Genomic DNA, 27,751 nt, shown 5'->3' on the forward strand with positions numbered 1-27,751 from the left:
GGAGGTTCTGTCAGTCAAATTTTATGCATTCCTTTAATCTTGAAAGTAGTCTTTATGATTACTTTATTTAAGGCTAAACCGTCATTTAAATCTTATGGCTCAGCACCCATTCAGAGTAAGAATAAAAATGATGATAAAATAGAGACAATGAAATGAAATTGATAACAGTAAGATCAGATATTGCACATAGGTCCATGTAGACCAAGGGTTAAAGTGAGAGTAATTGGCATAAGGACAGTTTTGCATGTGTGTGTCATGGATTATGAAGAAGGAACTCTAATTAATCAGCCAGAAGAAATTCTGAAATTCTTTGATTGTGGGGCAGCTAGTCTATGCAAAGGCATCATTTTTCTTCTCACTGCAGATATGTGAAACCAATTTCCCACAGGGCCATGTGTATCCTATCTTCTAAACTGCACAGGCATGAGGGCACCTGCTGAGGAGTGCTGTGGTCAAAAATAAATGTACTGATTAAACAGTTGATATTTTTATTGATGTACTATGAGAACTTGCTATGTCCCTATCTAAATTTTGCAAGCTCATGCTCCCTGAAAATATATTAATTCTAGCTTTTCTAACAGTGAGTATTTCTTCTTTAAAGATGTGCAAAGTGAGAAAGGGGGTTTACAGATTCAGCCCTAAAACATTAATTTTATTAATGAAAGTCAGATTTAACACAGGTTCCCAGTTTAAGCCACTACATTGTCCTTTATAATTTCAATTAGATTTCTCAATTCAACAATTTTTTATAAAACTTGAGACTTTACATTTTGGATTATATTATTTCACACAAGAATGTGAGAATTATTTCTGATACTCTAAATTACAGCTTTTTAGTGAAGTCTGCAATAAACACAATAGTATGGCAAGAAGATGCCAACATAGAATAATGTGATCCACAGCATAATTCTACAACATGACAGATGAAAAGAAGAAAAATTAGCAATATGCTATGAACTATGGGGATGCATCAGGACATATAGATCAACATTTTGGAGGGGTAGTGCTTTTTTTTTAGCATCTTCAGGCTCATTTTAGCAAGCCTGGTACAAGTATTATGAGTTTGTAAGTGTGAGACAGGCCAGTAGGCCTGGAAGAGAGATGGATCTATATATAGATTTTTTTTCTCTTGAAGTACAATTGCTAGCAGACTTTCTACAGTGCTCAAGTGGAAGTTACTGCTCATGAAGTGGAGGCAGAAAAGGTACCTGTATTTAAGTTTGCAAGGTCACAGTTTCTGAAACTGCAAGTGGAGGTGAGTCACTACTAAGAAATAAGATTCTTGAATGTAGCAAGAAGTCATGGGTCCAAGTTCACTTCTGCTCCTCCTGGTCTGAAGCTCTAACAAGAAACTGAGGAGTATGGCATAGTGGGGAGACAGCTGTGTGGGAAATAACATCTTAATCCACAACTTCTGCTTCCCTTAGAGCACTGAAAGCACAGCCTAAAGTCTGGTCTTCTGATACCACAAGAATTTATGCCTCCAGTAAGTGGAAATTAATCTCTCCTTCATAAATGCACACTGGGAACAGGGATTTATGGTATGACTGACACTGTCACACTTTCCTGGCTGGACATTTTGTTGAAGGCCTCAGGTCAAGGGTAGTATTTTTATCTTGTGCAACCCTTATTTGGGAGCAGGAATGGTCAGTGATGATGTGGTGAGTGCCAGAGGCTGGTGCTTGCCTGCAGGGCTGAACACTCTGCCAGGCTCCTTCCCTGACCTGCTGGCATTTAGCAGCAGCAGAGTCTTCTGGAGCCAGGGGGGACAGCTGGCCTCAAGAGCACTGCTGCAGTCTCTCACACACTTGTTACCATGGCATACCAGGCAAGACAAAGGACATGCTAGCAAATTCCATAATTGATGCTTGATCACTGATATCACATAAGCCAGGAGCCCTCCAGCTTCAGCATGTTTGCTGATGACTCTGCACTCATCCAGCTCCTGCTTAGTCTTGGCTGCTCTCCCACTTACTCCACCCATAGCTGACAAGTTTTGTGCAGCTTTATAACCCCACTAATGCATGAGTCAGGGTGCTGCTTATTAAAAGAAAGGTGTGTGTGGTCATACAGACAATTATAGGCACAAGAGAGTGGTAAGGTGGTGCTGAGAACAAGACAGGAATAATTATAAAGCTATTGGACTGTGTAAACGTGGAGGTAATTGCTCCTTCCCAAAGCAAATTAAACATAAATAATCAAATAGCTCAGCAGAAGTAATGAAGTCTCAAATTAATGACAATTGTGTTTTGCACTTTCCCAGGACCATCTAGCTCTAAGAAAGGCTAACAAGCACTTTAAACTGTAACTTACTGAAGTGTTGAATTATAAAACTGGAATCCAGGACACTACCTACCCTTCCTATTTCAGGCAAGTTAACAAATTAATGAGAAAGTAACAGCTTTCTTGACTGAGTGCCTCCCAAAAACCCCAACTATAATCCAGAACATTTACTGTTAAAATTATGAGCCCATGAAAATCCAAGTTTATAAGAACAAAGTTGTTTACAGAACTGAAATAAAAGCATCCATCATTTTAATGCTGTAACTGCAGATTAAGACAATGCAGATGGGCATAATTTTCCATTCTTAATATGAGACACAACACCATGTGTCTTTAATATAGATACAACATATACATTCAGCTAGAACATTGGTTTATTCTTACATTTCAAATTCCAGCTTAAGTCACTATCAAAAAAAAAAGCAAGTGAATACAAATGCAGTAAAGATCTCAATGATATAAAAATCAGTCATTTTATACAATCAAAGATCTTATTTGTAGGATCTAAAGAGAATGAAAAGTTTTCTCTATTAATGTTTTGAGTTAATCCTGTGTCCAAACATTTTCCCCAATAAGCATCAGATTATTTTTATGTTGGCTATAAAGCTGTCACTCCTCAATAAACAGATATGCTCCTGGTGGGTTTACCTCACTGTCAAAGATCTGTCAATTCCTGCATCATCTCATAAATGAAACCAGAGAACCTTCACTGCAGGGCTCCTAGCAAATCCAGCTGAGCAGAGGTTGCTCCTCACCTGGGAGGATTCCCACCACTGCAGCTCCCGTGCAATTGGTAGTGACTGGATACTCCCAAAACAAGTTCACAAAACCCCTGAAGTTAATAGTTCTGCCTCCCTTTAAAAGAAAGTTATGTGACCTTTAATGCTCTGCTCGACTGAGCCTTCGTTTAGTGAGTCTCAATTAAATTTTATGTTTTGTGGCTCCCATTTTCTTGGAAGACAAGAAAAGAGTTCAAGGGATGAATTCTTCTTTGAAGAATTTAATTCCCCATGAAGAAAATTTATTTCCAGCTAAAGAGGTACTCAAAGTCTGGGGGAAGGAAATTTTTGTGGGACTTTTTCCTGTTTTTTTTTTTTTTTTCCTTTGGTTTGATTTTCATTATGTTTTTGTTTGTTTGTTTTGCTTTGTTTTATTAAAAGATTTCTAGTGTTTAGTAAAGAGAAAGGAGTTTACTGATTCTTTGAAATAGACAGTGTTCTGTTAGTGGTTAGACAATTATTTCCTCTGTCCTTTTCATTGTAATGAGGACAAAATCAGAGGGGTGGTTAAAGAGTTCTGGCTGTTATTTGTGATGAAGAAGCTTTCCACCATATCTCCAGATTGCTACAGTGATACTGTAGTAACATAATACTGGTCGATTTTCAGTAAGAGCCACTGCAGCAAATGAAACATTTGCATACGTGTTCATAAAAATAAATTTTTCTTAATCTGATTCTACATACTTAACCTCAACATAATAAGGTCAAAAAATTAAAGCATGATGAAGTGTCTTGCTTAAACAGGGCCTTGACATTCAGGCTTACCTTAGTTGCTACTGCTGAAAAATGTAAGTACAAATCAGCATAAGCAATATTCCCAAATGTAAACATTTTCAGGGACAGGCCATTAGTAACACTTCTTTTCCCACTGTGTTTCTTTATTTAGTTATGGGTTTTTTTAGTCAATTTAACATAAAATTACAGATGCCAAAGGGGAATTCAGAGTGCTGGAGAAAGATGCCTAAACCCTTTTTAGTTTAGTTTAGTTTTTTTCACTTTAGTTTATGCCTGAACTCTTTATAGCTTTAGATATCTATGTATTTACAGAAAATGCCACATACCATTAGGAGTATTTCCTACTGCCAATATGAAATAAATATGGGGCATAAGTGAGTTTCTTATACCCTCCTCAAAGATTTACACACCTGACCCTGACCACCTCATACACTGATTTCACTTGCTTAGTATCTAAATGTGAAGCCCTTTCTTGGGGCTCTCTTCTTCATAGTTTTGTGGTCACAAAAGGAATGGGTTATCAGGATTAAAGGTTTCCACAAACTAAAATAATTCACATTCCACCTTCACTTCCTTCACAGTTGTCACAATCACCATGCTCCAGAAAACTGGACAACTTGTGCAGACAGGAATGAAAGACTCACAGAGTCAAACAGGTTTTTCAGGATTAACTGATTTATTTTCTTATTTTTATCTGAAATTTAACATTATAGTTTATCAGAGATATTTTTCTCATTTTTTTTTCCTAGTGCTTACTACTGATGTCTATTTAAATGTGAATTTCTGCCTCTGTCTAACTTCCTGGAGAAAAACAGGTATTAATTGCTTTTTGTATACATCAGCATTGACTGCTTTTGAAACAGGCAAGTAAAACTCTGTATTAGCTCTTGCCCAACAGAAATTTTGTGCAATCCACTGCTAAACTGTGATTTAAATATACAATATTTTCAAGTAATCATCTTCTTTTTCCTGCTCACAGATTCATTACTTGATACAAACATTAAAAATACTCTGGTTTAGTTCCAGTATCAGGGCACAAGAATTCCATAGGACAAAAACAATGAATAATAAATTACTTTGGAAGGTCTCTCTTGATTTAGACTCTTTCTCTAGATACAAAAAATACTAGTGAATTGGGATGAGACAAATACTGTTTTCATACTCACTGACTTAAATATTGAAACTAGTTTTCTATTTAAAAATAGTTCCACGTTATTGTAAATATTAATACTTCAATAGTTTTCTTTTGAGAAGCAATGCAAGTTGATATAAACAGCCCAGAAAAACCTCAAAAGCCACAGATTATCATTTGTGTGAAATCTTTTTAGCTTTTAAAGTTTTTAATGTCTATTGTAGTGAAAAAACACAACATTAATCTCTCAACAAAAATGAATTTACAACTAATAAGGGCAGCTGGGACAACTTCCCCTTTCAACACCTTAATGAAATTTCTTTGTGCATCCCTGCTTTCTCATTTCAAAACATCCAGTTCTATATGGATGTACTTAGGTAGTACAGCTTAGCTAAATCTCACTGCAAGAAACAAAACTGGCCTGGTTACTAATTTTCACTGCTCATCTCACCTCTGTTTTTCCAGTGCAGCAGTCTATGTCTCACTGCACCCATGCTGCCCCCATACCCAGCATCTGCACCACTATAAAGAGGAACAGTTCCATTTTGATGAATATTTAGGTTCAACTCATGATCTACAAGTTTGGCTCGATGATCTTAAGAGGTCTTTTCCAACCAAATTGTTTCTGTGATATATGGATAAAAAAAAAATGGGTTGCTATTGTATTTAAAAAGTTTATGGAAAGCCTGCCAGCTCCTCAAAGCTGGGATTTACTAATTAGTTACCTTGATTAAAGGCTAGCTTCCAAAGAGCTCCTGTGGATAACAGGCTTAACTTTAAGCATATGATTGATCCCATTACATTCACTGGCTTTAACTGGACTGCTCATAAAATTAAGCCTGTATTTAAATGCCTTTCTGGATCAGAACCCAACTCCATTAGGGGAGCTCAGGCTTAGAGCAGTGGTACCTTGTGATGCCTGAACACTGATGAACATAACTCTTTTTTCCATTTTCTGTCAAACTAAAAAGCAGTGGATTTTTGCTTACACAGGTCCTGGAAACATTGTCTGCCACAGGTAACTGGCAATGCCATTTCATCAGAGCTTGTAAACATCAGAGCTTGATACACTCAGCCTGAGCTAGTTCAGAATACCAGGACAAGACACAAGAGTGAAGATATAAATATATCAGCAATACACTGATGCCACTGGTGCTGAAGCAGGGTTTGTACCAGTGTCTCTATACAGCTCTGCATTCTTTGACATATTATAATAACCAAAATTGGCATTGTGAGCCTAATTTAGACTAATCAAGACTTTTCAAATTGTGCTCGTTATGTAAGAATACATTTGCCAAATTCTTGCAATTGCAAAAAAAAAAAAAAAAAAAAAAGAGTGGAATATAAAGAGGATCTAACGTCTGGAAAATGGTGATTAAGAAAGGTCACATAAAATTGACAATTTTAAAAACATATACTCTTACCCTTCTCGTTGGAAAATAGTCCTAAAACAATCCCCCAGGCTCTTGTAACTGGTTGGATCAGTTTTCCCTCTTTGAATTTGGAACCTAAAAAAAATACAATTTACATCACAGCATGAGAAGTCAGGGATTTTAAGTCACTTTTAACTTTCCAATTATTATATAAAAGGACTTTTAAAGGTTTTTTTTTATGTCTCTGATTCATTATTATATACTGTTCCTGATATACTTATTAACACTGTTTTCATAGAAGCTGTTAAACCAAGGAAAAATAGAACTTTAGTAGTAACTTTTTTTGTAGTTTATGGAACTCACAGTATAGCTATCACCTTTGACATTTACACCTCTTTCTAGCTGTTTGAAAAATAAGCTGTTAACCCTGTGCCTGATCCAAAGTCCACTGAAACTAATGTGAGTGTTTGAGTCAAACCCTACTTTTGAAAATCTGAAATTGAATACTATTGTGTGTTGCTCTTTTTTTATATATCTGACACAATTACAACAAAAATCAAGCAGAGACATGATCAGATATTAGAGCACCATTCATTTTTCATAATTCAATAATAAGATGAACGATAAAAGCAAGCAATGAATTATTCTGATTGAAACCTTATTTTCTCTACTCACATTTTGACCACAATAAAAATTTTAACATGAAGCTTGTGGCTTTGAAAGGAAAATCAAGATTATGATTTAAGATTGTAAACTTCTTATTGTTATGATTTATGGATAGCAACAGTGAGTTTAACAAACTATATTATTTTACTAAGTATCTCAGTTAGAGGACCCTATTTCTTTCAGTTCCAAAACTGCAGCTGGCACATTCAAGAAATTGAATGGAGATATTTAGATCAATTTTTAGCAACATAACTGCTTTTTAAACTGCTAATTACCAAATAGCACTAAAAATTAAAAAGAATATTGCTGTTGGCAATTCCAGTCCAAAATAGCCCCACATCAGGCAGTCACTCTACTGGTTTTTCACTAAGTAAAATAATAACTCTGCACAACGGTTTCAGGGAATAATTCACATTACTGTCAAGTATGCCACGGTATACTGCTGTTCTGAGAAACATCAATTGTCACTTATTGTGATCAGGATACTGAATCTCATTTATATGAGATAATGAACCAAGGTACTTTTAACTCAAGGTTAAACAGCAATTTTCTCCTCTGTCACAGAATTCGGTGGGGTCAAGTCAACATTTGTATTGTGGCCAAAGACATTAATTGTTTTGAACACCAGTATTTCTGTGCTGACATTTCTAAAATTCTGTTCAGTTTGAGAAAAAAAAATTCTAGTGATGCAATTCTTTGGGCAATTATGAAGGCAAGCCCACACCTTTTTTGAAAGCAGTTAGAAGGAAACACTGAGTCCCTCCATAGTCCTAATAAAAGTAGTTCAGGCACATCTGGGATCTCTATCTGGGGTAACCTCTTTTATTAGCACAAGAACTTGCTGCCAAGTTGGCAGAGAGAAGAATGCTATTCAATAGGCTTACACTCAAATAAGAGCTGGTGCATAAAATTTTGTCTGAAAAGATCCCTTGGGAAGGCTAATAGTTGAAAAAAAAAGCCTCAATGCCATCACACATAGTCCAACAGCAATATCAGCTACAGAAGCTTTTACATTGTGGCAATCAAGTAATAATAATTATAACAGAACCTAGTTTTAATGCACATTTTAATATAGTTAAGACTTGATTGATTATACATTTCAGCTCAAAATCAAGAATGCCTTTCTTTTTCTTAAAGAAAACTTGCCAAAAACCAGTAACATCTTTTCCCAAGTATTTAAAAACAAAGTTTTCTTAAATCAAATTATTTTCCTTGATTTGGCTTCCTTGTAAACTCAAAAAAGCATCACTATTTCTAAAACATCCTTTGAATAATGCACTTTGGTCTTTTTCCCCCTGCAAATGCTCAGCAATGTCCTACTTGCACGTGTGCAAGGTTCCCCACTAAATCGTGCAAGCAAAACTGTTGAACTGAGCTTTAATTCCAGAGTCACAGTGGATCTCAACAACATAGTGAACATATTTATATAATTCTGTTTTAGAACTTACACATTGGCAACTCCTCAACTGAATTTAAACGATTTCATAAAAATATGTCTTTGATAGCAATAATGAAAATAATGGCATAAAAAATACAATAGTCCTGTAGGAAATTTATGTTTTATCAGATGAAGGATAAGTTCTTGCTAAAGAAATTAAGTCAAAGAAGCTTTAAATTTATTTCAGATAATTTTTTTCAATACAGATAAGACTTCTGTATTAAATGAGTCCATTTGTAACACTGAGTCACACAAATAACATATTCCTTCCTTTAGGGTTTTTGGATCCATTCCTTCCCTAGTAAATCTAGTTTATAGCTTTAACTGCAATTCTAAAATACATGCCAATTACGTGCTTCAACCTAGACCTGCAAGTTGGGTTCTTTGAATCAGAATTGCTTGCCTCAATAAAATCATGTGTAACTTTTTAATGAACTACCTAATTGATCACCAGAACTTGTTATAAGAAGCTCAGGGAAGAGCTGAAAAAAATGTTTGTTTGTTTTGCTGGAGATAGCAGCAGAAGCTTCTATTAGTAGCCTTAATAACACAGAAGAGCTAAAGCATTCCCTTAAAAAAACCCCAACCTGGCCTGTTTTTAATGATTGTTTAGAGGAATGAACACAACTGGGGGATATGTAATAGCTTTCTCTCCTTCAAATCCATTCTTTTCTAAAAGCACTATAAAACCACTGAATTTCATGCATTTTTGAAAGTTGGATGGCTGCCTTGTATCCTTTTAGCTTTTGCTAGACCAAAGAAGATAAATTCCCCTCTAAATACCACTGGAACACTAACTTCTGATCTAATAATTCTGAAGTGTGATGGCAAGCAGCCCTCAGTGACATGCTGAACAGCCATATGTGCAGAAATGCCTCTCCAGGGCTGGGGTGGACAACCTCCTTCTCACTACCAGCATCCCAGAAGGATCAGAAGCCACTGGACACTCCAACACATTGTGTGTTCACTGCAAGCTTTACCAGTTAAAAAATGAGCATCAGGCTACTTCCCTCCCCTGGCATTTTCCTGCTTCTTGGCTTTCTGGGCAGGATGATGCAGGGCTGAGCATTCCCACCCTGGAATGCTCACAGAGCTGTGGGAGGCACTTTGCACCCCAGGTTACCTCTTCCTACCCAGGACCAGCCAAGGCATTTACTGCCTGTCCCCTTGGCTCCTTGCACTTCCCACATCCATGTCCCAGGGACCTCACATTTTCCTCTTCTGGCTTGCAGCAGCAGTCCAAAGAGTTTGGTCTTCCATGTCCCCTTTGAATGAACAGTACCTTTGCAGTAGCTTCATTAGATACCAGAGTGCCCTGATACTGTTTAAAAAGAGGACATTGGTGTCTTTCCCTGTTCCCTGCAGAAGACACATAGTTGGAATCTCTGTAAAAAGTGGGAACCATGTAAAGACTATTTGAGGTTTCGGGGTCTGTTCAAAAGGCATTGAAAAACTATGATTTAAAACCTTATTTTAGCTTACCCACACTAATCAGCACTAGAACTTCTACTTGTGAAATGAATAAACCTAAATTATTGTTATTTTACTAGCATGAGAGAGAACTTTTTTTTATGGTTATAACAGTCCCAATCAATAAGTCATGATCAATAAGTCTCAATGGGCTCTGCCTGAAATTCCATAATATAGAAGCCAATTGAGTTCTTTCACCAGTTCTCCAAACCACTTATCATTTAACAAGTGATTCATCATGTTGTGGAGCAATGACTCCACATAAACACATGCATCTGTTCCCAATACCTAACCCCTCACAGTCCCTGTTGGTTTTTTAATAGTCAGAATTTCACTCTGAGTTCAATAAATACTCTTTTCTGACCCTATTCCTATTGCAAAAAATCCTCTAGGTAATTTTTTCTAATAGAATCAATATATATAGAAGAACAAAGAGATGCATGTGCTTTCTGAAAAAAAAATTCTCTTACATCCCTCTATAATATGCTAAATTTTTTGTTCTGTTTGCTGAATATCTCATCAAAGTTGTCTTGTGGATGTCTGCTCCTACTTTATCCAGGTATTTAGTGTTTAAAGATTGTTTACCACAAAAATTACCTAAAAATCCTCCCCATTTTATTTACTGATCTGGGCTGGAGAAAGCTTTCTAATTCATATGGACATTGTTTTTAGTCATCTAAAAATCTAAAAGGAAGAAATCAGTATTTTCATATCTAGATTGAAGCACATAATGAGCATTTAAGTCCCAGCCATGTAGGACAACCACAATGTGATATGGAGCAGTCTAGACTCATCAAATTCTTGCCACTGGGTTTGCAAAGCCCATACCCTCATGCATAAATTCCAGAATTTCTTGCTGTTTTTAGGCAGCACTGCTGACTAGTTTCTCAACCACAGAGTTCAGAGGGAAAGAAAAACACTGACTCAGAGAACCAAGCTTTATACCAGGCTGCAGTGCTTGCCAAGGAGTGGCAGCCTTGGCTGTATTTTTCCTTCTCTGCACATCTCAGCAGGATTCTCTCATGTGTTCTACTCAGTTTTGAATACAGCTCCCAACATTTCCATTCATGGTTGGGGTTTGTGCAGTACCAAAGCAAATAAACTTAGGAACTGACGTATATAGATGCTATAAAGAAGATAATTGCATGGCATAAAAACAAAACAAATTAAAATATCTGTACAACTTTAAATCTAAAACAACTTTTAAATAAATGTACTGTCTTTGAAAAACTGAAAACATGTATGGCTTTTCTGCACTTTCAGTAATTCCCATGATTCCAGACACTCCTAACTGTATTTACCTCACCCTTATATGTTGATAAAAAATGTATAGTCTGAAGTTTTATACAAACATACATTATTTAAGAGTTCACATGCTTATAAAAAAATAACTGCATTACATTTTTAAAAGATTTTGATTTGTTAAGTTAAACATTTATTCAGGTGTTACTATGGGTGTTATCTACTGATGCTTAAATTTTAGGCAAAATTTTGGACTGGAAAATGGACCTCAATAATAAAATTTATTTCATTTTTTGGCTCAAGTTCTTTGAGTTGCTAACATTACTTATAGGATAATAACTAAGCTGAAAGTATAATTCTGACACTTATTTTAACAGCAAATCATAGGAGCTGTTAAAGAGCTGAATATTACTTTTGAAACCACAAAAAGTTTAATTATTTTAAGCAAAAGATACAAGTTTTGCTACTGCAGAGGTCATATTTTGAGTGTTTCTGTATAGCTATGACGATTATTTAGCTGTGAAAATCATATAAGAATATAATAAAGTAGAATCATAAAGAACAAATAAAGAACAGAACTTACTCCATTTATTCTCCATACTAGTCATAGATTTGTCTCAAATCTATGGTAGTTAGGATTTCTGCAGTTGAATTTTCTTACAGTTCATATTCACTTTACAGAAATAAAAGAGAATCATAGGTAGCAAAGCATTACGAAAAATTATTTCAAAATTCATCACAAATAATTTCATTTTGTTGGAATTAATGACGCTTGTTAAGTTTACTCAGCCCTTTGAATTTTGGAGGAATTTGTTGGGCTTTTTAACAAGAAAAAAAGAAAGAATAGTAATAATAGAAATAATTGCAAAGACCATCCTGAAAGCTTTGTCTGCAGAGTTGATTTCTATATCAGTTAGAACACCAACTCTCAACTGTGATGGTAAAATAAAAAACTGCCGAACAGAAATGGATGATATCTCACATTTAAAATGTGTTTATCAAACATTGCACCTCATAAATGTGTCCATTTATACCTGATCTCTGCCTTATTGCAATCCAGGTCTGTTCTGTCCTCTGATTTTTACTTTGTCTCTGAGCAAAATACATCAGAAATTGCCATGAAAATAAAGTAGGGCAAAAGGAGGAACCACCACCAGCAGACAAGAAAGGAGCAACTGCCCACATCTGAATTAGGGTGTGTTCATGGCAAAAGTTACAGCTAGACCAACAACAGACTTAACAATTTACAGCAGAATTTAGATGGAACACATTGGCTGCTCTGATCATATAAGATCATCACCAGTTGGTGCCTCCTTTTAGATTGGCTAAAAGCAATTTATCTAAACCCTCATAAAACACTTGGCTGAAACTCTTTCAGCCTCAATGATGAGAACTGACCATCCACAGCTTACTCTCAACTTACAATTTTAAACAAATATTTTCCCTGAATGAAGTGTATTTTGAATACAAAAAGTCTTAAATGTGACAAAACAGCTTAGGTGTTTCACTGATATTCTCAGCCAGCTCTCTGAATGTGACTCTTAGACTAGAGAAAAGTACACCAATCAGAAGAACTCAATCTTTCCTGTACTTCCTATTCCTTTTATAGATGACTTTCCCCTCTTTCTTGCTTTTATATTCAAGCTAAGCAGCACATCGTTCCATCAAAAAATATCAGTGGGAAAAGAATGCAGTACAGTAAAATTATTTTTTAATTTAAGTTTTTAGACATTAAAGCTGTATTTTTTCAGCTACTAATGAAGAACTCATCTTATTTTTTTCTCCTGCATTAATTCTTCCATTGTGTGCATGAGACAAACATGGAGTAGCTATAACATCAGAATAAAAGTTTTCTTTACACGTAGTTTTAAAAAATATTAATGAAAAAAATAACTTGACCAGAAGCAGTCACATGAATCCATTTAACTGTTTAATGCAGATCTACCCTGGTAATATTGCAAAATAATAACAAAAATAACTTAGTCATAGCACTTACATATGAATAATTTCATGTTTTCCCAAGGACGAAATTCAGCAGAAACTAAGTTCAAACCATAAATATTTTAATAATCTACTTCCATCAATGACCATGAGTGGGTGGAGGGGGAGTTCCAAACAACAACAACAAAACTAGTGAAAACCAAACCTTTTTCATTCCACACTGGAAACCACTCAGAGAAACCTCATGAATGTGCAAGTTCCACTTTATTTCAGGGATGAAAAATACTGAGGACACTTGAATTCCAGTTTCACAGGACATGTAAACAACACATATTTTTATTATCCTTTAGAAATGTCTCCAGTGTTGTGTGTGAAAGCCTCTCCACAAGCCCTGCCAGAGCAGGAACAGCTCTGGTGCTGTGGCTCTGTACAAGGTACAATTCTGTCACTGAGGCTTCGCTTTGGCTGCCTAGGGACAAGTTCTGAGCATGACATAGGATGACAGCACAGATCATAAAAGGACACAGCTATTTGAAAGATCATGCAGTATTTTGTGTGGAGCATTGTGCAATACATGTCATCTTTACACAACAAGATCAGCCAGGATCTGACTGTAATAGCAATAGGCAAATTTAAGTATTACCTGTGTTTTCTGTCTACACCTTCCTGTGTATAAGGCACTTAATTACACTGGTGGAAGAATCTGCAGAAACCAGCAATAGGAAAAATAACATTTTGGTTTTTTTACAGTTTCTGAAACCTTTGTGATCTCTATTTCCTAAGTGAAAGCAACCCCCCAAAATCTATGGACTTTTTTGAGCTTAATCTAAACTGGACAAATCATTCATAACGGCACCACAAGGAATAATTTTGTATTGTCAGAGATGATGGAGATTTTTGTATGATTATAAGTATGAATAGCCACTCATAGCCTAAGACATCAGCAGAAGAAATCTGGTTTTTATTAGTTTTGAATGAAGCCTTACATGTTTTCCTTCTAAACAGCTTATAGAGAAACAACAGACAAACTGATGAGGAATATAAACTAATGACTAGAAGACATTTCACCAGAAATCATATATTATATGATAATTATATTAAGACTCCAGTATGCAGTCTCAGTTCAGGGAAAAACAAGAATGTGGTTTGGCTGATTTCAGTGTGAAACATGTGCCTGCTTAAAAAGTGTTCATTTTTTGATGCCAGTTTAACTTCTATGACAAAAATGTATATCCTGTCTTGACCTCTTGCTGGAAAGCAACTCTTGTGTCCTGTGACATTACATCTGTGACCCTTTACTGAGTTTCTGCAAATTAGAGTTGTTAAAAATTTTAAATGTAAGTATGAACATTTCACCTACAGTTAAGTGACACCAGATTAGAGGAGTTATTTTGCTGCCTTTAAAACGTACAGATATTCTCCATTACTCCAAAGAGAGGCAAAGGCAAATCTCAGCACAGCTTTGTAAAATCAAACACGTGTTTGATTAGCCATAGAAAGGCTTCAAATGACCATTTACTGGTCACTGCTGCACACTAGCTGAAATACAAACAGTAAGCCCTGCTCTAAAACCCTTCCAATTTCAGAAAATGTAATGAAGATCTACATGTCACTGGAAAAAGCAATGGTCTTTTACAATTTTTATAGAAAGGGCCAATTACTTCTACATGGTTTTCTCAGCAAAGCTTTGATTTCAGTGTCCATTGTGGAAATCTTGCAGCACTTCTACTGAAAGGGCAGAAGAATTTTTTGTGGCTTTCTGGCATGAAGATGTAGGGGGAGGATTTTTTGGTGGATTGTTCAATACTTTTCAGTATTCATTAACATTTTAAGTTCTTTGATGAGATCAATCCCATCATCGCTGAATGTATTTTTTTCTTTTTTTTTTTTTCTTTTCTGTGTTAAAACAATTTAGTACCAAAAATTTTCAAACCATGACAAAATGTACATTACACTTACTCCCTATGGTCAAAGTAAGAAAGATAACAAAAAATATCTTTTCTCCCAAAGGAAAGAAATGGTCAAACACAGAAATCCAAATCCATTTTCAGAGGAGAATAGCCAAAACCAAATCAGGAGTTGCTGAAAGAAGTATTAGCTTTGTGCTGGAAAATATTTGAAAGGGAAACAATTTCATTAATATATTGTGGCTGAGATTTTTAAAATACTGGAAAGGATACAACCAGACTTACTCTACTGAAAAATACAGCTAAATACCCTGCATTTGAAAATGTTAACTCACATGCCCTTTCTTATTAACACACAAACCACTTTAAATGACTAATAGCTGATTCACATAATATGGACATTATCTACTATGCATGTGCTGCTTCCATGAAGATTACTTTTTTCCTATTAAACTGTATGGCAAAGTGACAGTAAACATACAGACTTAAATGGGCAAAACAAGGAAATTCTGAGTTAAAGACTGAAACTTAACTCTTGCCCACTCAAATGTGCCCCAATATTACAGCTTATATAGAATTTATTATCGACCCGTGCTGAGTGATCTCAGCAATTCTTAACATACAGTAGGACACAACAAGGCAGGTAAAGGATGAAATTTCCTCTGAAGCACTATGGCTTTCACTGCTGTGGTGACTTTAGTAAAAGTAGTGAAATATTGGAGCACCTGTATTCTGCAATTTGATTTATCAGAAACAGTGCACTTCTGTAAAAATCAAAACAAAAATGTATTCACTTAACTGTAAGTAAAGTTTTCAAATTGTAGCTTGCCAGTTCTTTAAGAGTCCACAGATACATAAAAAAAAAAATTCAAGAAATTTTGGTGTAACACTAAAATTTATCCTAGCAAGCAAGGAGAAACCTTTGACACCTATGAATATACCCTATTAATTCACTGTATGAAGATAAGAAAAAAATGAAAGAAATGAGTTTTCACAAATTCAGTGTAGCAGAGAAACAGCAGTTATTTTCAGACTTCAGAAGATTAATTTTTATTTTTCTAACTCATACTATTAAGGATTATCAACAAAAACTAATGCTAAACAAAACTCAGGAGAATCTAGAACGCAGGTTGCACACCGAAGTCAGAAGAATAAGTTTGAATAATCAAAGCTGTTGTGGAATCCTGGTTGTTGCTACAAAACTGTCAGGATATTTTTTTTTTTTTTTTTTTTCAGAACTAAATAGCCCCATGCAATGAGATTATTCTCCTTATTTTTAAATGCATTTTTTGAACTACTGACGTTCAAGTACTTGACATCCCAGTTTTAAATGATAGAAAATAATACTCTAGTGGAAACACTAACAGGGTCTTGACAACAGCCGTGTAAGGCTGCACCTTTATGTCACAACAAACTCTTCCAGCTGAAAAAACTCACTCATTACCCAGGATGGTGTGGAAAAAAAGATTGTTGTTGCTTCAGGAAAGACAGTTGCTTGAAAATTGGCATAAAGTGGTGAAAATTATAAAGGAACATTACTTTTTCCCCCTGAACTTAACCTAACTATTCCAGAAAGCAATGCACAAATCATTCATTATAATGAGTCATAACAATGATTTGTGATCTTCCAAGTTTTCATTTTACGCCCCTCTGTTTTTCCTTAAAGACAGGAGGACAGACAAAGACTGGAAACTTTGGGTCATATGGATCACGGCACCACTGCTATGTCTGGAATTTTCTTATAAATATCCTATTGCTCTGAGGTTCATAGGCCTGACTGAAACAGCAGGGACGATCTCATTTGTACTTTTATAGTTGTAGAGGGATTTGCAAGAGTTAACACAATTTTCCATAATATTTCTTACCGACTTCAGGAAGAAAGGGAGAGTTCCCTTTTTAATCAGTATCTGAAACATTGTTAAGTCTAAAGGGAAACAGGAATTCTTTCAGATTTAACAAGACTTTTCCAAGTGCTGATAATTTTAAAGGTACAAAACAAGGCAACTTTTGAAAAGGAGAGGATTTCAGCAAAGCTTTTGTGGGCAGTGATCAGAGCAGTAGTCTGGAGGATACACTTTTCAGCAGATTTTACTGCTTTCTTGCAGCCTTGCGCCTTTTAAAGATTAAAAGATTATTTTTTTCCAAAAAGAAATGGTAAATGGTTCCTTTAGAGTTCATTAAAATATTCAAATCAAGGAAGCATTGTCAGGTTCTGTTACAGTGATGACTATCTCAGAAAACAAACTGCTTCCCTAACCACCAGTGGGAAGCTAGAAAAGCACCTTCATTTTGTACAGTCACAGAAGTCTCTAAAGGCATTTTGCTCATTCTTCTCCAGGCAGGCAGGCAAACTATGCTAACATGGCTGATCTGGCTCAGATACTGAGCTTGAGGACTGAAAAATAGGAAAAAGAAAAGGCAGTTCTGATGTTATCCATGCAGTATTTCTTAGACTACAGTTCTGTTTCCTTACCACATTCAGTACCTCTTCCATGTACACATTTAGTTAAGCCTTCATATTGTGACACGGACTCAGAGACAAAACTAACTGAACTATTGAATTATTTAATGCCTACTGATAAATAAAATAAGCTTGTTGAAAAATGACTGCTTGAAAAAAATGGTTCTGCATGCTTATAAAGAATTAATATTATTATATATATAATAAGTAGGATTGTGACCTTCTTGACAAATTTCTGTGTCTTGTCTAATGCCAAACTGAGTAAGAGTTCAATCAGTAAACCCTTAAGTGTTCAACATGTAGGCATACCTCCTCCCATCATCTTTTTCTTAGCACATATGCTGGCTAATGAGAAAGGCAACTTTTTGGAAGAAGAACATCATAATTTATCCTTTTCCTAAGCTATGCTATGACTCTTTCAAAGAACTAGCTGTGTGATATGATACCAGCAATGGGTTTAACTGCTTCATTTTGGGTATAATCTTTGTGCAATATAGTCTGTGCACAGAAATAGGAATCCAAGTATCTGCAGGAACCAACTTTCCCTGCTATGGAGTCTGAAAGGTGCCCAGTCTGAAGTATGAGAAGGACCTATTGTACCTAAATTTTGCAGAGTACATTGGGAATTATCCTTGTTAAAAATCTAAAGTTTGTCCAACTTATGGCCTGAACCCCTTCCAAGAATAAAGCTGACCTTAAAGGTCTGCAGAAAAGTATCTCCAGTTTTATTGCATGCAGGGGACAGATTTTAGCCTTTTTCTTTTTCAAGGCTCTCTTGAAAATGCAGCCAGCCATCCTGCCTAACAGCTCAGAGATGTATCACCCCCCAATTTATTAGAGGTCATTTATTAGAGGTCACAAGATGCCAGCTTGTCATTGAACTGGCAGCAGAAACCACAGCCTCAGAATCGACAAACACTGCTGCTTTTGTTGCTAGGAGTTTTCCCTGTGAGGCTGTGGTCTGGGAAAAGGGCAAATAGTGAAAGTCAATCACAGGGGAATGAGTGATGGATATACAGGGAGTGAGCAAAATTATGGAAATAGGTGGGATAGAAAAGAGTGTGGTGCTGAAGAAATGTGATGCATTGAGCAGATGGAAAACCTTGAGGCAGATATGGTTAAAATAAGAGCAATGAATCACTGCATCTGTCCCTTCCTTGTCATCTCTAAAACCTATCAGAAAGCACTGCAATTTTACAAATTTCCCTTCTCTCTCTACTACTGCATTCAATTGATAGTATTAATGTGACATAAATGATATCTGAATTAATGTATGGTATTCATTTACTGTACCATACTGTATCAAATTATAATTCTTAAATTCATCAGCTCCCATTAATAATAAAAGCTGCATTAAAATATATAAGAGAAAGACCTTTTATCTTTTTATGAGTTACTTCAGTATGACTTTCTACCAAAAGGATATACAATTTTCAGAGGTTTCCTAGACTTATACAACATCTCATCTCTAATATCAAGTGACATCTCTAACATGTCTTAAAATCCTTTTTTGGTTCAATGATATTCCTCTGTTCACTGTTCTGTTTAGCTTCTGTTTATACTCCAGTAATTGCTGTTTTCCTTCTCACCACTAGAGTATATGTGTGCACAAAAATAGCTTTTCTAAAATACACAGAGAAAATACAGTGTGAATTAAGGAACTTATTTTCTTTTAAGGCATATGTGCAGAGAGAATGGTTCCATGTCTACACCACTGCTATAATTTATGTCAGAAGAATAATGTATTTCCAGATCTGCTCATATAATGCCCTCTAAGAAGCCTGTGGAATTCCTGCCTAAGGTCAGGACTGTGTACTATGAAACACTTGACTTCTTTAATTTTTTTGTCATTTGGTTTCTGTCCCAAGGGCTATGACTGTGTGAAGTTTCAATTAATACACTGAAGAAGCTCTTTAACATATATGAGACAGCCAATTACAAACATTTATTAAATATGACTTCCTGCTGTCAGAAGTGGAAGAATTCTCAAAATGAGCACCAAATCTCAGCCTTCATGAGTAAAGAGCAGCAATGAGTAGCTCAGGAGTAGATGAATAGCTTTGAGTAGCCATAGGAGTAGGTGAGTGCTGGGAGTGAGGAATGATATTCTTAAAATGCTGAAAAGTCTGAATCAATCAGTAATAAATCACTTTCAACTCTTCTCTCCTCAGAAAGTGCTTTGCATGCAAAGAAAAAGAAATTCCTTTCTGAAAAAACCCAGCTGATTTACATGGCATTTACACAGTTGATTTGAGATGTACTTTGTAAAATGACTAAAAATCCATTTGTTTAGCTCAAACAAGCCTTCATTAGATTTCTAATAAGCTTTGCAATAGAAGCCAGGATATGAAACCCCCTAGCATGTTATTTCTTACATAAACCTGGAAACTCTAGGAAATGCAGATATGATAATTTGAATGGTTTTATCCCTGTATGCACACATATACCCTTGTAATTCCATGTAATTAGAAGGAATAGAATTTTCTGTTTTATGAAACAAAAAGAGTTTTCAGGAAGGAAAAAATAGACTTTTATCACTAATCCTTCAAATTCTTTATTATGCTTGATATACACTTTCATGTTAGTTAGCTAAATGTAAATCAATAGATTGACATATGCCATAGAGTTTAGATACTAATTTAACACCTCTGCATAAAGTTAGAGAGGAGATTTATAAAATGACTTTGCATTTATTATTTCTAGAAAGAGTAGACAAAAGTCTTTGAGGATTAATTTCATGCTGTGGGTTAAATTTCACTCTCACGATAGGCCAACTATTGCCTGGGGCACTACAGATAATGAACCTGACAAGGGATTAGCAAGGAAATACTTGTGTTATTATAAATCGTGTACACTTCCCTTTCTAACCAACTTCATCCTTCATGACATTAACAAATTGCACCCTTTGTCCATGTTTCAATATAACACAAAGCTGTGAATGATCCTGAACCAAAAGTACATTAGATAAGGTCTTCTCAAAGCATAAATAGCTACTAAATTTAAATTCACTAAATTTAGTTGAAATATCCACACCTCCTGAAGTGAGAAACTGACATCTCATGTCAGATATCTCCAAGACCCAGAGAAACATTGGTACATGAAATCTGATTTAAGAGTATCAGCTGATGCAGTCTCACATAGTTTATAGACAAATGTCCACAATGGAATTAAATGCAACACAGAATCAGAGTAAATTTAGGGACTATTAATCTACCAGAGAACCTAAAACAACCCAAGTGAAAATGTTAATCACTTGGCTTCACTGTAATCACTGGATTTACTTAAGACCTCAAACACAATTTATAATGTATATATTAGATAGAAGTTTCAGTAATGATTTTGTGCCCAAAGCCAGTAAGAATACCTATGATGTAAATATAGATGTTTTCTGTATTTGATCCTTTCATCCTTTCTTCTCTTGAAAAGCCTCAAACTTTAACATGTAAAAACCAGCTTAATTTCTAGACAATCCATGCTGAGCTGTGCTGCCATGCAAGGGTAGCAAAATTGCATAAAGGTTAAAGTGAAAATCTGACGTCACAAACTGGACTCTTTATTTATACACTACCATACAAACAGAAAGGCAAGAAAGAACTCCAAGCTCTGAATCCTCTTCTGCTGACCCAAATCAGCTTAGGATGGCATTCCTTGAATTTCAGAGATAGCAGTATTACTGCTAATGCCTTCTGAAGAGAAAAAGAATCCTAGAAATGGTTCTTGTAACATACCTCTCTGCACCTTTCCAAGCAATTAAGTGTAAACAAAAAACTCAGTTTTTTGTACCCTATTATGCTCCCATCCCCTTTGAAGCCAAAGCCCTTTCAAGAGAAACCATCTCCAGGCTATGGTACCACATAAAAAAAAATCACCACGTGGTAATCACCCATGCTCAAATACTCGGAGATTTATTAGTGCTGGATTGCAAAAGGTGTGGACAATTTTTTCTTTTATTCCTCTCCTCAAAAAATCCTGGGCTTGAGCCCTCACTAATGCTCCCTTAAACTCCCTGAGAGAACATGACCTGACAGGCTGCTCCTGGAACCCAAAGGTGTGAGCTTATGATGCTGGAAAAGTATCCAGTTTTGTCTCTTTGCTCCTATATCTGCAAGCCAGTGAGCTGTGCTGTCCCTTGCTGTAGCTCCAGAATGTCACCGTGAGTCACACTGAGCTGTGCCAGATGACTCAGACCTACTGCATGGCTCGTATTGTTCTTGTATGACCACATCACAGAGGAGGAATTGCACCATTACCCTCTTGCAATATATCATTTTCTTACTGTGTACAGCAGGCAAGAGTAGTATTTGCTGCACTTCCCTCTTGGCTTTCTAAATGGAAAGCAAAAAATACAGTTGAGTTACGATGCTGATAATATAGGCCAATAACATTTAATGTTTGAGAATTTGCCACTCTGACTCCTCAGCATCATATAAGGCATCATATAATCTTAAATTACCCAGGCAGCTGAACCAGCTCTGCATCCAACCATCTCCATCTCCTGAGACCAGACCTTTGGCCAAAGTTATAAATGAAGGACAAATCCTATTAAAATGACAACTAAGCATGCTCTTATACTAAATGAATACTTGGACAGTGTAATGAGCCCTGTGTTTGACCCTCCATACTTTTCCAGAAATGAAGGTGCTGAAGATTAGACTACTCAGATTCAGGTGGGCTTTGTCCTGGGAAGACAAGTCAAGCATTGCTAACATCATTCATTTTCCACTTGGAATGTAATGTGGTGAGTGGCTGCTCTGATGAGAGAGCCAACTTAAGATCACTCCGTGTTGCCAGACTTTGTGTTTTGCTGATGCAAATATCTACAAGGCTGTGGAGTAGAGAAAAAACAATCAGTCCTCACCTCTATGGCCAATTTTTACTATTAACCAAGAATACTTAATTTTTCATTAATTCTGTGCTGATCTTGAGTGGATGCACACAATTCACACCAAAATCATCACAGCTTTGATTTAAACAATTACCTTCATCTTCCTGAAGCAGTTTGTTCTGTTTTCTACCACAGGATCCCCTAAATACAGTATTCAGCATTATATGTATGAGGCATATCATGACATGGCATGTGTCTCCCTGTCTCAGCAAGAATTTAGTTTACAGCAGAAAGTGATGCCTTCATCTAAAGGAGTTAAAAAGAAACAGAGCAAGTAAAGAACTGCTGGCAAGTGAAGTGGAAATGGAGAGGAAGACTCTGGGACAGGTTGTTAAAAAGGATAAAGAGACCCAGAATGAACAGATTTGGTGGAAAAAGGCAGCCACCAGTGTAAGGTGAACTGAAAAAAGGAGAAAGGTGTTCAGACCTAGAAGGTTAAAAGAAAGTTAAGAAGAAATTGCAGGTTGTAAACAGACATAAATGAAATGAAGAATCTGCAGTGATTTATGCCCATGCTTCATGATGCATACTTTTAAAAAATCCTTTTAATCATTTTCAGTGAGTAATTCCTTCATGAAAATCATTCTCTGCACTCTTCATTGTTTGTTTTTGGAAGTGGCTGGTTCATTATGTGAAATTTCTTAAAAAAACTTTCAACTTCAGACATTCCAAAAGACACTACTCTTTAGGCAGATATATAGAAACAAAAAAGTGCAACAAGAAGTTCATTTTTCAAGATCCCTTCCTCCTTAAGTCCAAGGGTACATGATAGTCTGCAAATGAATCAGGCTGCATCAGGAATAGGGATGCTGAAGATGATGTTTAATATGCAGAAGAAGATAAATGTGGTCATGTGGCCCATGTTACTGAAGAGACATTATCAGAGATTTTGCAACTTACAGTTTCCTGAAAGTTCATGGCTTTAAACTCAGGCATAGGAAATTCATATAGGAGGTAATAATAGTGTACATTGCTCAGTTGGCCATTCCTTGAATAAAAAAATCTTAAGTCTTAAAACAATTTTATGCTAAGCTTCTAACCATAGAATTGTACACACTCTATTTTGCATTAAGCAATTTATGTCCACATCTGTCACATATTACTTGTTGCCTCTTTCCCCCTTTCCCTGAGGGGAGCTTGTTCTGACAGCCCTTGTTGTCTATACTGTCTAGCTCTTGATTTATAATGGAATCATCACAAAAATACAATACATTTATTTATAATTTTGCTCTTTCACTTTTATTGACTTTGCCTATGAAGGAAGAAGATAAAGAAAATTCTGCTAACAAAAGGATTAAGAGAAAGAAGAGATATACCTGATTACTAACCATCACCTGCTTTTAACACCCTGTTTTTCTTAAAAAAACCCCATGATTGGATGTGATGGATAAGAACTGCCATTATTATCCTCCTCATAAGAGATCTGCCACTAGTTATCAGCTGGACAAACTGATATGCTGAACCAATTTCTGACTTTTAAAGACTGAGAAATTTCTATTAATTTATGGCACATACAGAGGAGTTCAGCAGGAAAATGCTTTTTAATGGACAATCAGGTGACAAAGACTCTCATTAGGAGATGAATCTGATGACTGACACTTCTCCACTCTAGCAGGCACTAAAATGCAACAGACACACTTATACTCCAAACAATGTCAGGATTTTATGTAAACACCAAAACCAGTGACTAAATCAAGGCCGAATAGACTGAGCATGTAAATTGTAAATAATGAAAATTAAACACTCAATCCCATGTGCCAGGTGGCAATAATCATTTACCTCACGAACTTCTTTTGTGTCAGATTTTTTCAAATCCACAGCTAACTTGAACTTTGAAAGAAGAAGAGCTAGGCATTGCTTGACAAGCTGAATTAATGTGTCTATCAGCATTAAGCCCTTGCTGCACAGTGACATCTCTCCAGTAGGTAAACTGCCTCTGAGACTAATGTGTCTTCACTTATTACTTCACTCCTCTATGGCTAAGCTCTGAAGTGCCAGGGGATACAAATGATCTTGTCTTCAAAATAATTTAAGGCCTGCTGTAATACAGAATGGAAAACACAGGGAGCAAGGTCTTGTCAAAATGCAAAATCAACAGAGAGTGTCAGGAGGCAGAATTTGCTGTCTGTAATGTGATCCTTCCACAGACCATAATCTCCATTTTATTTTGCCTAATGAGGCAGGAGTTAAAGCAGTTGACCTGATCAAACTCAGATGGCAGCCCTAAAGGATGAGCCCCCTGCTGCACTCGTGTCCCGACACCCTTTGTTACCTCCAAGTGAGCTGAGACCAGGCTGTGAACCATGTAAATAGGAGGCTTCCAGGTTAATGAAAAACTGCAACACCCTTCTAAACCAGGACAGAAGGTTATGCTTTTCTAATCCAAAGAAAGTTTCATGAACCTCAGTAATAAAGTTTAATGAATGCTGGTCATTTTGAATCTTGTAAATAGAGACTGGATAAAATGTAAGATTTTCCTTAAGAAAATTCCTTATTCTATAAGCACAGGTCAGCACATACTATTAGAATAACATGAATTTGTTTTCTTAAGACAAATTCAAATATATCAATTAAAAAGGGATGTCTTGGGAAAAGGTAGTTAATAGTTTTTATGAACTGATGTTTTTATTAGGTGATGGCATGTTTGCTGTTTCATTTCATTACTTATCTGCCAAGGAGTTTCTTTCAACACCAAATCAGAATCTACATGCTACAATCATGTAACACATTCAACTTCAGTCCATTTGCTCCAGCTGCTGACACAGATAAATCTTTAACATTGAGCAAAACCGAAAAACTGTCTACATTATCTTTCAGCATGCAACATAATTTGCAGTATTTTACACAAAGGAAATAAAAATTGGAATCATCAAGTATACTCCTACATGTCACTTGAAAGATGAGACTGTTGAATACTTGGTCTATGGTGTTTGCAGAGAGGTACAGAGAGCCAAGGAGTGTTAATTTGGGTTTGTTCAATTTTGAGTGTGATGTGTTATATCTGCTCCCAAAAGATCACATAGATAGAGAAAGTGCATAGGATATACCTCATTATGACTCTGGTGTTTCATTAATAAGTTTGAATACATTTCTGGATGCCAGAATTTTTTCTAATGTGAAGCATTCTATATGATAAAAAATTTCATAGCAACACAGAGAAAACACAGTAAACTGAACAAGCAAGACACTGATACCTGCATAGTCAAAGAAATATGTGTATGGTTTATGCTTGGCTTGTGCATTTACATTATTTTAATTCTTCTGGAAATTTATATTAATTTATCTGCCTTAAAGAAAAGTGTGAGTGATTTCACATTGGTTATGTTTTAGGTTTATCTCCTGTGTGGTTATTAATTTGTTACTTAGCCCATATTACAATTTTGTGTTCAGATTTCGCTGGGCTATTTTTTAGCCCCTTTTCCCTTTCCTCAATGAGGCACTTGTGACACCACTTTTCATACATTCCAGTAATCAATTTCAAAGCCATTCATCAGGATTTCAGAAGCCACTCGAAAAATTAGATACATGTGCTCAGTGTAAATGGGAATGCAGTGATTTATGACACAGGTCATTTGGAAAACCCATGAGTTCTTCTCCAGTGACATGCCAGAAATCACAACTATTACTAGAGGGCTGTGATCTGTTTATTATACAGCTTATGGGAGGTGTGCCATGTCTAATTCATTTTGAATGTGTTACATTTTTTCTGGTTGATTTCTGAAAACAAGATTTACAGTTGTTTAGAGTTTGACAAGAATAGTAAACTGCTGGTTTAGTTAATGAATTTTAAAATGGATTGATTAAACTATCAGCCTGTTTGCACTCAGTGTTCAAGCTATGAAGGCAGCACTGTTTTAATTGCAACTACAGCAGTCAGCAGTTCTGTAAATCATGTGTTCTGTATCCCAAAACATGAGATGAAAAAAACCACAGATGCTTAATCTAACTGGCAGGAAAGAAACTAAATTCTTGGTTTCTATTCAGCTTACAAAAGGTGTCAATCACAATTTAAAAAAAAGGGTATTTCCAGAATCCCATTATCTCATTTACCTGCTCAAGGGAGGGATGAGTATGTTCCTGAATCATCCAGCTCACAAATCTTTCATGCCTAGCAAGACTTTCTAAGAGACACCTCAGTGGTACTGAAGGGCTCTGCCTTTAGGCTGTCAGGATGAGTCCTAAACTCCAGTAGTCATGTACAGCCTGCTGGAATTGGATATGCACTAATGCAGAACCCTTGCATACATTTTAAGTACTTAAGTATTATCCATCTTATTTACCTTCAGTGATCTTTTATTCAAGGGCTGAATTTAAGTAAGTCACCTAGGCAGAATCAGTGCAGAGACATGCACTCCCCAAGATGGGTATCAAGGACTGGTGGCATTACCTGTCCTGCACAGTTGTTCCACTCTTTCCCTTCACTACATATGAAGCTGTCTCCCTTTGACACACTGCCAAGGCTTTGGCAAGTGCCCTAAAAGAAGGGGTGCACATTTAGCAATGGTCTGTTTTCTTAGTTGGCTGTTTGCATTTTCAACAGTAGCAGAGGTATGTCACATGAAAATACAACCAACTTTTCAAAGTAGAGAGTAGGTCACTTAAATTTGACAAGTTATTATCACATGTCCCCAGACTCCCACAACCATATCCTCAGGGTACACCATGGAGATAAACCATGAGATAAAGACAGCGTAACAGGGAAAGAAAAACCACACACACAAGCAAAGCAAAACAAGGAATTGATTCATTGCTTCCCATGGCAGGCAGGTGTTCAGCATCTCCAGGAGAGCAGGGCCCCATCACACATAATGGTGATTTGGAAGGCAAACACCGCCACTCCAAATAACTCCCTTCCTCCTTTTTACCATCACTTTAGATACTGAGCATGGTCTGGAATATCCCTTTGGTCACTTGGGGTCACCTCCCCTGGCTGTGTATCTCAAGCATCCCTGTCAGCATGGCAGTAAAAGAAGGAGAAAAGGCCTGGACTCTGTGTAAGCCCTGCTCAGCAATAATAAAACCATCTCTACATTATCACCTCTGTGTTCAGCACAAATGCAGAACACAGACCCATGCCAGCCACTGCAAAGAAAATTACCCCAGCCAAAACCAGCACAATCAGTGTTACAAGCATATTTTCAAACCTTTTCTCCCACAATCAACAAGTTTGAATCATGTAAGCACAGCTACATTGAGACTTAAAACTGCTGATTTAAAATATTAACTCTGCTGTCAAGGCCCTTAAGAAGACTTGGATTTGCATGCAAATCAAAGAAACAGCAGAACTCAGTAGATCCCTAGAAACAGAACCTTTTCTAAACTACTCAAGAGAAGATTTAGAACACATAAGGTCCTGCAACAGCAACCACAACCACAGCATGAACTCTGCAGCATATGATGTGTCAGGTACACTGCACAGGTCTACCATCTCTGTTTCAG

At 36.3% G+C, this 27,751-nt stretch overlaps 1 protein-coding gene across 3 annotated transcripts in view; it reads right to left on the bottom strand.

Annotated features, from left to right (window-relative positions):
• SLC25A21 (solute carrier family 25 member 21) overlaps positions 1-27,751 on the bottom strand; it is a 227,266-nt gene that overhangs the window by 50,880 nt on the left and 148,635 nt on the right. For all 3 annotated transcript variants that reach the window (XM_056492658.1, XM_056492660.1, XM_056492659.1), the window contains exon 3: positions 6,354-6,437. In XM_056492658.1, the coding sequence (XP_056348633.1) occupies positions 6,354-6,437 (84 nt within the window). The remainder of the gene's footprint in view (positions 1-6,353; positions 6,438-27,751) is intronic.

This window comes from Oenanthe melanoleuca, chromosome 5 (assembly GCF_029582105.1).
Source record: "Oenanthe melanoleuca isolate GR-GAL-2019-014 chromosome 5, OMel1.0, whole genome shotgun sequence".
In the NCBI taxonomy this organism is placed as follows: domain Eukaryota; kingdom Metazoa; phylum Chordata; class Aves; order Passeriformes; family Muscicapidae; genus Oenanthe; species Oenanthe melanoleuca.